The sequence below is a fragment of the Phocoena sinus genome, chromosome X (assembly GCF_008692025.1).
Source record: "Phocoena sinus isolate mPhoSin1 chromosome X, mPhoSin1.pri, whole genome shotgun sequence".
Taxonomy (NCBI): Eukaryota; Metazoa; Chordata; class Mammalia; order Artiodactyla; family Phocoenidae; genus Phocoena; species Phocoena sinus.
This window is the reverse complement of record NC_045784.1, coordinates 77868964-77882491: the sequence shown is the minus strand read 5'-3', so window position 1 is coordinate 77882491 and position 13528 is coordinate 77868964. Positions and strand designations below refer to the sequence as shown.

Here is a 13528-nt window from a genome sequence, read left to right as displayed (position 1 = left end):
CAAAAAAGAATTAATTGTTTATGATTCTTATCTCTATTAAAAATTAAAAATAAAATCTAGAAAATACTTTATATGAATTATAAAAATATTTTATCTGTACAGAAATAAATGAATAAAATAAACTGGCTGATTATATACATATAAATACATATGTATGTATAGGTAAATGGAAAACCTCTATGTCTAAACAAAATGACTATTAAAATTTCATAGTAAATTTCAAAGTAGATGTGATCACATATTTCAAAAATGATAAACTGCTGCATATATGCCTTCCACCTAATTCTGTGTTTTTACTTTTTGAAAATGTGTTACTAACATAATTAAATGGCCAATGTTATTATGGCTACAGTTGTTTGATTTTCAAACACAGTAAGCCCATTTATACTGCAGGACTAGAGAGGTATCACTTACTGGATTCAGGATCAGAGTTGCCATCCCCTTCAGTGCGGTTGTTGGGTGCAGCATGATCAAAGTACTCCTCCTGAGGATAGCCAAGGGGCAGGGCATGGGATGTGCTGGGAAGGCTGCCTGTATCATGCTCTCCTAGTCCACCATCACTGCTACTTTCCTGAGAGCCTTCTGGTAGGTGAAATGTGACATGCCGCTGGGACTGAAAAAGACAGAAAATTACAGGGTTTCAGCTATGATGTGAATAATTGCTTAATACATCCAATTTAGAAAATGTATTATTTCAGCTATCTAGTGAAGTCACATTAATATTATCTTGAGTTGTGAACGATTTCAGGCTTTTGTGAACAGTCAGCTCTGTGTTCAAACCTGCTTTACCTGGCAGCAGAATTGCTTTTATTATTATTTTTTTTTTTTTTTTTTTTTTGCATTACGCGGGCCTCTTACTGTTGTGGCCTCTCCCATTGCGGAGCACAGGCTCCGGACGCGCAGGCTCAGCGGCCATGGCTCACGGGCCCAGCCGCTCTGCGGCATGTGGGATCTTCCCAGAGCCGGGCACGAACCCGTGTCCCCTGCATCAGCAGGCGGACTCTCAACCAATGCGCCACCAGGGAAGCCCTATTATGTTTTTTTAACAGGGCATATCCAGTTGCAGAATAAAAGTTAACTTGTTCTAAAGCAAGAGGCTGTCACCCATATTGACATTTGAGCACATTGGATATTCTGATCATCATTTGAACATGGATTTATTTAACTATAATTTGACAAGATTTCATTTTTTGAATAATAAACTTGAATAAATATAATGAAATTTTACTGCTATATCTGTAAGATTCTGGTGGGCAGAAACAGTAAATAATAATACAAATTTATTCAATCATGTAGGCTTATAAATTAAAATTACAAATCATCTTTTCAAAGAATCTTAAGGGCAAGATTTTGAATTGGAATTCATTTAAATCAATTCTATACTCTAAACAATAAAAAATAATTACTTGGTATGGATAACAGTTGATAATTATAAAAGTAAACTATAGGGATCATCTCTGATAGTAATTATAGCAGAATATAAAAAACTTATACATGCCAATATATAAAGATGAAGGATTTGGTTCATGACATCCAATAGTGTGGTAACTCCACCAGATGTAGCAGTAATTTTGTTTGCAGTATTGCTACATGTAGTAGCTAGTCTCTGAAGATAGCCCTGACAATGGACCTCACGTCTTGGTATTCAGACCCTTATGTAGTCTTCTACCACAATGAATATGGAGACGCCCTGTGTAACCAAATCTCACAGTTTTTGCCTTGCTCCCTTAGAATACTCATTCAGGAAAATCAGCTGAGTTGAAAGTAGTCTGACTACTTGGAGACTGCCTTACAGTGAGGAAGCTCAAGCTTCCCATGTGGAAAAACTCGATAAAAAGAAAGTACAATACAATACCCAGAGAGGCCCAGCTGCTCCAACCACTCGAGATTAGTGCTAAATATGTATGTAAAGAATCCATTCTGGACATTACAGCTTATGGTCTCCTTTGAGCCATCCATCCCAGCCATCTCCAGATATTTGAGCCGTTCCATTTGAGATACCAACCACTGTAGAGCAGAGATAGCAATCTCTGCTGTGCACTACCTAAATTCCTGACTTAAAAAATGTTAAGTACAATTGATTTTTGTTTTATGTTCCAAAGATTAAGGATAGTTTGCTATGTAACAATAGATCAACCAAAACATTTAACTACTAGTAGCATGAAAGATGCAATTTAGAGAAAATTATTTAAGGAATTTATACATATCAAAGGGTACATGTAATTAGGCACTAGAAATTTCCATGACAGAGTGCATATACTTTCACAAGTTCAGGCTTGACAGTCAGCCATTTCTTCAGATGTTGATATTGCTGTAGACTGTATGCTTGTGTCCTCTCAAAATTCATATGTTGAAACCTAATCCTCAACATAATAGCATTTGGAGGTGGGGTCTTTGGGAAGTGATTAGGTTATGAGGATGGAGCCCTCATTAATGGGATTAGTGTCCTTATAAAAGCAGCCCAAGAGACCTCCCTCTCCCCTTCTGCCATGTGAGGACACAGTGAGCTAATTTTGTCTGTCCAGCAAAGCTGCATTTGACTGTTCTCTCTCTGAGAAGCCATAAGCTCATTTAGTTATAGGTTAAACCCCATTTAATTCAAAAAATTATAGTTGTGAATATATTTTCAGCCACTTCAAGTAAGATATAAGCATTTATGCTCACAAACCTTTTAAAAATTCAAGAACTGGAAAAACAGGATTTAAAAATGCCTGAAACATTGTATTGTAGACATTTATCAACAGTCAGTTATTATATGTAACTTAAAGTCAAAATAATACTTAACACATAAATTTAAAAGTCATTGTATATAAAATAAGCCAGTTAAGCATGAGACTAATTTACAGTTGTTCCACTACAATGCATAACTGTTAAGAGGTATTTTAATTTTCTATTAAGACATAAGTCAGATATTTCAAGTATTTTTATCATTTAGCTTTTTTCAAAGTATTAGACCTAGATAATAGAATCTATATATAGGAAAATAATTACTGCTGAAAAAAATAAATGAATCTAGAATTTAACATGTGCTAGTTAAGCATGGATTCATATACCCTAACAGAATTAAAATTGCCAGTGAATAAAAGGTAAAGTTCTATCAAATGATAGAAGTAGGGCCTATATATATATTACTTCCAGATGTAAGAGAAATGGAGTTTTGTGTTCAATTGCTTATCTACACAGAAAAGAAGAAAGCAATTTAAGTCAAAAAGATATCCCATCCTATGACACCTGTAACTAGTAACAACTAAAATCCCTTGCAAAGGAATGCCCTAGAGTGAATCTGTAATTAGCCAGGTCATGTATTGACCCCCAACTCTCCTGATACTCATAAATTGAATCCCCTTAAGGGTACATAAGAGGGAATAAATGGGTTGGTAAGGACTCCCTTTAGTGAACACAACTTTTTTTTTTTTTTTTTTTTTTTATTAAACATCTTTATTGGGGTATAATTGCTTTACAATGGTGTGTTAGTTTCTGCTTTATAACAAAGTGAATCAGCTATACATATACATATGTTCCCATATGTCTTCCCTCTTGCGTCTCCCTCCCTCCCACTCTCCCCATCCCACCCTTCCAGGCTGTCACAAAGCACCGAGCTAATATCCCTGTGCCTTGCGGCTGCTTCCCCCCAGCTATCTACCTTACTACGTTTGTTAGTGTGTATATGTCCATGACTCTCTCTCGCCCTGTCAAAACTCACCCCTCCCCCTCCCCATACCCTCAAGTCCGTTCTCCAGTAGGTCTGCGTCTTTATTCCTATCTTACCCCTAGGTTCTTCATGACATTTTTTTCCCTTAAATTCCATATATATGTTTTAGCATACGGTATTTGTCTTTTTCTTTCTGACTTACTTCACTCTGTATGACAGACTCTAGGTCTATCCATCTCATTACAAATAGCTCAATTTCATTTCTTTTTAAGGCTGAGTAATATTCCATTGTGTATATGTGCCACATCTTCTTTATCCATTCATCCGATGATGGGCGCTTAGGTTGTTTCCATGTCCTGGCTATTGTAAATAGAGCTGCAATGAACATTTTGGTACATGACTCTTTTTGAATTTTGGTTTTCTCAGGGTATATGCCAAGTAGTGGGATTGCTGGGTCATATGGTAATTCTATCTGTAGTTTTTTAAGGAACCTCCATACTGTTCTCCACAGTGGCTGAACCAATTCACATTCCCACCAGCAGTGCAAGAGTGTCCCCTTTTCTCCACACCCTCTCCAGCATTTATTGTTTCTAGATTTTTTGATGATGGCCATTCTGACTGGTGTGAGATGATATCTCATTGTAGTTTTGATTTGCATTTCTCTAATGATTAATGATGTTGAGCATTCTTTCATGTGTTTGTTGGCATTCTGTATATCTTCTTTGGAGAAATGTCTATTTAGGTCTTCTGCCCATTTTTGGATGGGGTTGTTTGTTTTTTTGTTATTGAGCTGCATGAGCTGCTTGTAAATTTTGGAGATTAATCCTTTGTCAGTTGCTTCATTTGCAAATGTTTTCTCCCATTCTGAGGGTTGTCTTTTGGTCTTGGTTATGGTTTCCTTTGCTGTGCAAAAGCTTTGAAGTTTCATTAGGTCCCATTTGTTTATTTTTGTTTTTATTTCCATTACTCTAGGAGGTGGGTCAGAAAGGATCTTGCTGTGATTTATGTCATAGAGTGTTCTTCCTATGTTTTCTTCTAAGAGTTTGATAGTTTCTGGCCTTACATTTAGGTCTTTAATCCATTTTGAGCTTATTTTTGTGTATGGTGTTAGGGAGTGATCTAATCTCATACTTTTACATGTACCTGTCCAGTTTTCCCAGCACCATTTATTGAAGAGGCTGTCCTTTCTCCACTGTACATTCCTGCCTCCTTTATCAAAGATAAGGTGTCCATATGTGCGTGGGTTTATCTCTGGGCTTTCTATCCTGTTCCACTGATCTATCTTTCTGTTTTTGTGCCAGTACCATACTGTCTTGATTACTGTTGCTTTGTAATATAGTCTGAAGTCAGGGAGCCTTATTCCTCCAGCTCCTTTTTTCGTTCTCAAGATTGCTTTGGCTATTCGGGGTCTTTTAACACAACTGTTTTTTGTCCTTTCCTGAATGCCCGTAAAACACCACAAGCACCAGCATCCTGTTCCTGAAATGCAGTTCTTATATGTGACATTATTACATATACACCTTTGAGATTTCAGTCATATTAATAAACTCTCTTGTCTATATTAACTTTAACAAATATCGGAATGCTTCAAGTGGAAACCAATGTATGTTGTTTGGTCATCAATGGCTCTATATCATTTTAAAATAGTCTGAAGTTCAACTGCATACTGAGGATTTGATTTCTTTCTCAATTCACAGTTTCAAAGTTTACAGTCTAAAGCATTTTTTTACCTATTTCTATAATCCATAGAAGGCGTTCAAATATCATTGCTTAAATGTAATATTCTATTTCTTTATTCAGTGAATTCACAAGAGGCTCTTTATTGGCACATGGGTGATTAACTAGTTTGTCCATCATTTTATAAAATCTCCATGAAATAGTTCCTTAGGTGAAATTGTTAGAATTTAATTTTTAAGGAATTGTTTCAAAAGGCTTCTGAAAATTTAATTTTTAATGGGAAAAGAACTTTTTTCCTAGGGTTACTTTAATGATTCCTACTTAAACTTGCATTTTGCAATTTGTGACACTTCTAGATAGAACTGAACATAAAATAATTATATGAACTTAACAATTTATGAATCCTTTGTAGTAAATTTTGGCAATCTGGTTTAACTCATTTGCCCTTTACTTTTTAATGGATGAATCCCTAATCTCTGATGGCACTTTTCTGCTCAGATTCATAATATGGATGTATTTAAGATACAGATGTATTGTTCTTATCCAGTATATTTAGAAATATTAACTATTTCATGAAAATCATTCCTTAGGTCTCTCAAAGAGAAGACTAAATAATTCCCTTTTTTCAAGTGTTGACGATGATTACTGTGCAATATAAAAGAGCTATTACGTTGATGACCATGTCATAATTTGTCTGTCTGCTACTCTTCTAGGAAGCTGTGGCATTCAAATTAAAGTAATCTATTGATTGCAATGGTGCCTTTACAGGATGGAAACAAATCCTGGATTATTCATGAATAAATGTCTGTTCTGAAAGTCTAGTTATTTTTCTGCCAGTAAGAGAAAAGTCGACAGAGAGCCTCTCCCTATAATCTACATGCCTTCTTTTTACCTCAAATCAATCAAACTTCCAAAATGTATGAATGCTCAGAAATAATATTGGTGTTACCTAGATTAATCATTTACAGGCAAACTATCAAATTCCCAACATTCTTGTGTCCATTATACCTCATGAAGGCATAATTCCATACTAAATATCAGGTGAATATTGTTACATTTCCATAACATGATGTAAGTAGCATTTTAGAAAGGTTAATCTGGCAGCAAAGAGGCTGCATACAGATAGGCCAGCCTGTGAATCTCATTATTGAATGCTTGAGTATCATGTTCTAGAGGGCTCATTAGAATTACCTGTCAAAGTTTTCAAACTAATCATACATCCTTGCATTCCCCCTGACTCCAATTCTAATATACCTTGACCCAGTCTACCTTAGATTCACTGCCAACACCAGGAACTCTGATTAGAAAGGTTAATCATAGATAGGGTTATTATTTTTTAAAGATTACCATATGCAAGAGTGTTTTTGATTCATATATAAAACATTTTTGATATCAAACTAACACATTTTAAGCTTCTAAGCTCCCCTATTCTATAATAATCAACAGCTTCATTCTGAATGTCAGAGGTAATCTGCATTTTCCCATGGGTCCTGTCTCTTTGCAAAAGAATTTATAATTACTCAATATATTATAAAGTTAAATGTGAAAATAGTTAGAAATTCAACTTGAAATTTTCACCAGCATTACATGGTCAGCACATATATCTCACTTGCAGCTCATAATTCCCAGTGTAAAAACTCCCAGATGACATATTTTATAGTAGTCCTTTATTATTTGACCCTATACTTGTAGTTATAAAACCTCCTGCATTTCCAACTCAAGTCATCTTGCAGGATATATCAGTTCACTTGATTGTTTTTTCAGGGTTCCATTTCATAAAATTTGAAAGGTCTGTATAATTTCTCATTTTCCCTTTCACATTATGTTCCTGAAATGTTTACCCTTCAAGGCTTTTATTTTTTTAATACCATAACTTATTACTAGTATATGCAGGAAGTTCTTCATGATCTTCTCCAGAATCAGATCTTCTCTTAGCTCTATTTTGCCATGAAGTTTTTTCATGGCACTTGGTAATTTTTAAAATTTTATTTTATTTATTTAATTTTTGGCAATTGTCAGACATATTTATTTGATAGTCAGAAGACTACATGGCATTTCTTGAGGGCATCTTTCCTTGAGTCATGAATCATTTCAGCTTAATCAAAATGGAAATAATCTATTTGTAGATAGGTTCTATGATGAATTGTTAAATTGGCAATTGAGTTTTGTGAATTTGAATCTACAAATGTTTGAGAAACTACAATTGTGTGACTAACAATGAAAATAGAACAAAACTGAAAACCTAACATGCTTTGAAACTGGCATGTGTACAAAAATTAAAACAAGATATTAAAATTGAAACCAGGCCATTGCAATGGTCTCTAAGACAAAACCCAAGTATCAGTTTTAAAAAATAGATGAAACATCTCTACATTGTTTTTGGTGCTAACCACATGTAGATTTAGTGACTTACATTTAAATATATAAATCATCATAGGACCTTCATTTTCCAAAAGCAGTTATATGGTAACCTCAAACTATTCAAAAAACAGTCATTCCAGGAAGTAAGAAAGACAAAAAAAAAAAAGGCATATGAATTGCTAAAATATTTAACAGGTAAGTTCATGCTAAGAATCATGTCTGCCTTACTCTGCTTTTTTATTTGACTTTAACATCTTTGATTATTTGGTTCTCCAGCTCAAAATGTAATAGAACTCTTGGTAGCTGCTGGAAATAAAAACACTGACAGAAGGAGAAATTTCCACCAATTATTACTATATCTGTCTTCTGTAGCTATATAGAATAAGTGTGATTCTTGTTTGAAGTGTTTGAAGATAGTGAAGATAGTTAAGCCTCGTCTATTAATATTCCTATTCCAAGCTAAAATCTCCAACTTAATTTGGCATCTGTAGAGGAGCAGAATTTGCCACCCTGAAATATATCTCTTTGGCATATTAATTTTTTTAAGCCGGTTCTTTTCTAAGCAATAGACACGGGAAAAACTGAAAACCAAGCAGGAGTTACCCTTTTATAAGAAACATTTACATTTGTAAGGGAAATCTCCATTTGTAAGGGTGTGTCCCTCCCTGTACCTGAAGATTTAGAAACTCTTATTAATGGAGAATTCAATGGCTTAAATTTGCATAACAACCTTACTCTTGTTTACTGTGCTGTGCTTGGTCATCTCCCATTACTGCCTCTCCCATCCAACATCCTCTTTTGTCTTTAGCTGGAGATGGTATTTAAGGTAAGGGCTGTGGCCATTTTGGCAAGTTACTCAGTTCTTCTGAGTCTCTCCCATGTATACATGTTAGTAAACTTTTGTATGATTTTTCTACTGTTAGTCTACCTCATGTCAATTTTATTCTTAGACCAGCTAGAAGAACCGAGAGGGGTAAATGAAAATTTTCCCTCCCTGACACAGTATTTTCAGATCGTTTACATTTTACTCTTTTCCTTTTTACCCATGTAATTTATTTATGTAATTAACAAAGTCAGACCTTAAATATTTACCACTTTATTGTTGGTGATAATGTGGGCTTAGGAGATGATGGCTTTATAGATCACATATGATACAAATAACCATTTTATTTTTCATAATATTAGCCAATATTTAATATTTTCAAGTTGTTAAATTGTTTGAAAATGTGTTTCCAAGACAGAAGTCACAAGTTTTGCTTTGAGCAGTGCTTTGTCTCTGGTGTAACCTTTTATATTTGCAAAATAACTCTTCCATTGCTGTAGTTACACAGCATGTCTGCTTAATTGATGCATTTTAAACAAACCAAATGTCATTCAAGCAACAGATGGTTTCTGACTTGAATTATATAGGTTGGAATCACTATGCAGTATACAGTGAAAGATGAAAAACCTGGCATTGTCATTAATTGCATAAACACTTGGAACAAAATATTATCTTTTTTAATGTTAGTAGAAATCACAACAAGAAACTATGTGATGGTGATCAAATACCAGTTTAAAAATAAAAATGACCTAGAAAATTTTCCTAATAAAACTGAAGAGTGTGCACATCAGCTGGCATGGTGGTAATTTATTTATTGCATTGTACCAAACATTGGTAACCTGTTTGTTTTAGACCCTTTCAAGTGTACATAGAGCATGTTTAACTTCATCTTCTTTACCTGGTGTTCATCAGAGCACATCAAAAACAACTGCTACTCAGGTAAAATGGGTAACATCTTGGAAATATATGAGATTAGAAGACCAATATTTCCTTTGAACTCTTGTCACTCTTTAAAAAATATTTGGAGTTCTATAATTCCCGTTGGTAATCAAAGAGTAAATTAAAATAGCTGCATCTTCCAGCAACAACTGTCAGTGATGGAAGGTAGCAGTAAGCAATGTAGGGTTGAATATAGTTGAGGGTGGAAGGAAGAAGAATTGCAAAGTATTAGTATCTGTAGTATTACTGTACTCTTTTATTGTGCAACTCTTTATACAGATACATTTTTCTAAAAGCAGACCTCCCTCTATTTATTTTACATACAAACAAAAACACCCCTATATTCCATTTATCACATCCACAACCCCCCCCACACACACACACAAATGGTATTAAAAATAACCTCAAAGTGATCTACAAGTTAAAAAGGTGAAAAAATTATTATGCTACTGTACCAAGAGAAAACTGATATGGCACTACCCTTTTCATTGCTTTAAAAAAGTTATATACACATATTTCTAAAATATATCTAAACTGAGGATGAAATAGAAACTAGTGAAATATTTTTTTCCTAACCCCAAACCCTCAAATCAATCTTATGTGTTTACCTTAAATACATTATTTGGACCTATTGTAATATTACTTTTGTTGCTTTTCATTGTATTTGGGAATTAGGGAGAAAACGGCATTCAATTTTGGTAAAGTTGCTAGCCAGCTAATGCAACCAGCTAGTCCGTGGTTTAGAAAACACTAGATGCATACAAATCACCTAGTTGATGTGTTAGTAATGCAGATTCCTAGGATCCAACCCTCAAATATTCTGATTCAGTGGGTCTAAGGTAGGACTCAGATGTTGCATTACAGAATCCCTTGACTACAATTTCAAGGGGAAAAAAAGGAAAACAAGGAGTCCTGCTTAAATTTTCTAAATATTTTTGAATAGACAATTTGACATTTTAAAATAAATTGAGTCATTAGAATAATGGGATTCTAATGTCAGACTGTAGTCTAATTAGTCATTAATTCATAATTTTTATATGAGACATTTCCTTTTGCATTCAGGAAATGTTCTTGCTCATTTTTGATGAATGATACATATGATATACCTATGACATTATTAACATAGAGGTGACCATGGAATAAAATGATGACAGTGTGTGTGTGTGTGTGTATATATGTGTGAGAAACTTCATAGATATAAAATTATCTCTCTATAACTTGATCATGCTAACATGCAGTAATGTTCTGAACAAAAACAAAGATAATTCCAATGGTATTATAAGTATTAAAATGTATTTTCAGTTTATATGTATGTATGAATGATAGAATAATAATACAATTTGATTTAATAAGCATTAATTATTATTTGGTGCAGTCTTTATAATACAAAATTCTGCTTTTATTGACACAGAAGACAACTTCAATGATAAAACTGTTAAAATTAAATATATGAATTTGATGCCATGGAGGAAAAAATGTTGCTAAAATATATTTGTACTTAGAAGCTCTTTAAGCTCTCTGGTGTTGAGACAACTTCATTTATAATACTCTGAACTAAATATAAGAACTCCAGGCCCAATACTGAATTTAATTAATGTTCAAATTCAATAAATCTTCCAAAAGTACTTATTCTTGAAGTGCATTCTACAATTTGGTTTAAGGTACACAAATGAAAAGATTAGATTCTACAAAATACAGTAGGTCATATTTTACAGTGTTCAATGAGGAGTGTTATCTCTAGATCTCTGAAGTTCCTATGAGATTTTGAAATAATGTCTTTTAGTGCTTCCCATGCATGCCCTGACAATTCTTCAGTAAGCGATCAACACATACAATAATTATAGTTGTACTTAGAAATTATATAGACTATTTCCTTGGATGTCTGAAAGTTTTTTCTAATATTACGGATTCCCAACATTACTGATAAATGATCTGTTTTGAAAAGAATGATTTTGAACATATTTTTAAATCTTTGAGTAAAAGGTAAGTGACCCATAAGTAAATGACATAAAGGTCAGGAGTAAGAACTGGTGACACTTTAGGAAATACCATTAGGTAATAGTGTTTAAATTCAGACAGAATGCTAAAGTTAAAAATATTGGAGCATTAGGCTATTGCCATAAATAAGTAAAGAGATCTCTTTTTATTTTTTTTCCAAAAAGTAATACTGAAAAGAGTTAGGCGGACCAAATACTATTTCTTTTACTGACAGGGAAACAATGTAGCAAACCCCTAAGATTTACTTCCATTTGACATCAGCCCCCGGAAAATATTTTGCTAATCAAGACATCACCTTCATTTAGCAACCACGGGCAACCAGGCAACTTAACATCCTTCACAGCTCCCTGATGGAAATATGGCACAAAAGAATTAATGTAACTCTATTGTTGAAAGATGAATTTGCCGTATATTAGTGCTGCTGGATATTTTTGGTTCAATAGTTTCATGGAGTGGCAAATCTTCAAATCTGTTCAGTGTGTTTAGGTTAAGTTAGGTTAGTTTTCATGTTCTCTAAAATAGCATATCTATGAACCTATTCAAATTTTTTTTTTTTTTTTTTTTTTTTTTGTGGTACGTGGGCCTCTCACTGTTGTGGCCTCTCCTGTTGCGGAGCACAGGCTCCGGACGCGCAGGCTCATCGGCCATGGTTCACGGGCCCAGCCGCTCCATGGCATGTGGGACCTTCCTGGACCAGGGCACAAACCCATATCCCCTGCATCGGCAGGCAGACTCTCAACCACTGTGCCACCAGGGAGGCCCCCTATTCAAATTTTGTTGTAGTAATAAAACAAAATAATTACACCACCTTGAGAAAATAAGACAAGTAACTTGATGGTAAAATGTTTAACTCTAAGTTTAGAAGTTGGTCACAAGAAATGGGATAAATTCAAATTAAGGAGAATTGTTCACTCACAACTGGTTTTAAAAACAAGTTGGAAAAGTCTATTTGTGGTGCATTATACAGAAGATTTTACTCTGATCTAAATGATAACCCAAAAAAATATGTTGTGATGTTTAAATTTTAAAATATGACCTCAGACGTAATAGGCAAGGGGAAGACAAAACAGAGATAATCTTGAAGTTACACAAGATACACACACACACAGACACACATACATACAACATGCTTTTCACAAATCCAAGTGCATCAATATGTATTATTTTCCTTCTGGAGTTATTTTATTTATTTATTTATTTTATTTTATTTATTTTTGGCCTTGCCACGCAGCATGTGGGATCTTAGTCCTGAGACCAGGGATTGAATCCATGCCCCCTGCAGTGGAAGCATGGAGTCTTAACCACTGGACTGCCAAAGAAGTCCCTGGAGTTATTTTAAAAATTAAATTTAACAAATATGACATATTAAAAGTCATTTAAACAAATATTGATAAGCAAAAACTTCAAACAGATTATTTTAGCTAGATACTATTTGCTATATTGTTTAAAGTAATAATAATTTAAAATAAATGTAAATTTAAGCTAATTCTCAGAAACGTACACAGAATGATACACAAGAAAGTGAACTCTATAAAATGTACATGTTTAATTTGATATTTAATAATCCCAAATATTTAGGAGCTTTTATTTTTTAATCTCTCTCTTTTTTTTTTTTTTTTTTGCGTTACATGGGCCTCTCACTGTTGTGGCCTCTCCCGTCGCGGAGCACAGGCTCCAGACGCACAGGCTCAGCAGCCATGGCCCACGGGCCCAGCCGCTCCGCGGCACGTGGGATCCTCCCAGACCGGGGCACGAACCCGCGCCCCCTGCATCGGCAGGCAGACTCTCAACCCCTGTGCCACCAGGGAAGCCCTTAATCTCTCTTTTTAAAAATTTTGTGCTGCCATTATTTTATGAAGAAATCACATCCAAGTTTTCTCTCCCATGGATTAATATTAACATTAACAAAAATTACTAGAATACTTATAATTTCAAGATGGTTACTGATAATTCAATTTGATAGCCCTTTTGGAAAATAGTTTATTTTCATACACACTTTAAATATGGATAAATATGATCTGAATCACTGCACACACATAGTGATATGAATTATCATTTTAAACATCCTATCCAATTAA

The 13528-nt window shown here is 34.3% G+C and overlaps 1 protein-coding gene across 1 annotated transcript in view; it reads right to left on the bottom strand.

Moving 5' to 3' along the window:
• The window catches only part of PCDH11X (protocadherin 11 X-linked), a 773446-nt gene that overhangs the window by 199406 nt on the left and 560512 nt on the right, over nt 1-13528 (bottom strand). Inside the window, exon 6 of the mRNA XM_032620904.1 lies at nt 415-613. Coding sequence (XP_032476795.1) covers nt 415-613 — 199 coding nt within the window. The remainder of the gene's footprint in view (nt 1-414; nt 614-13528) is intronic.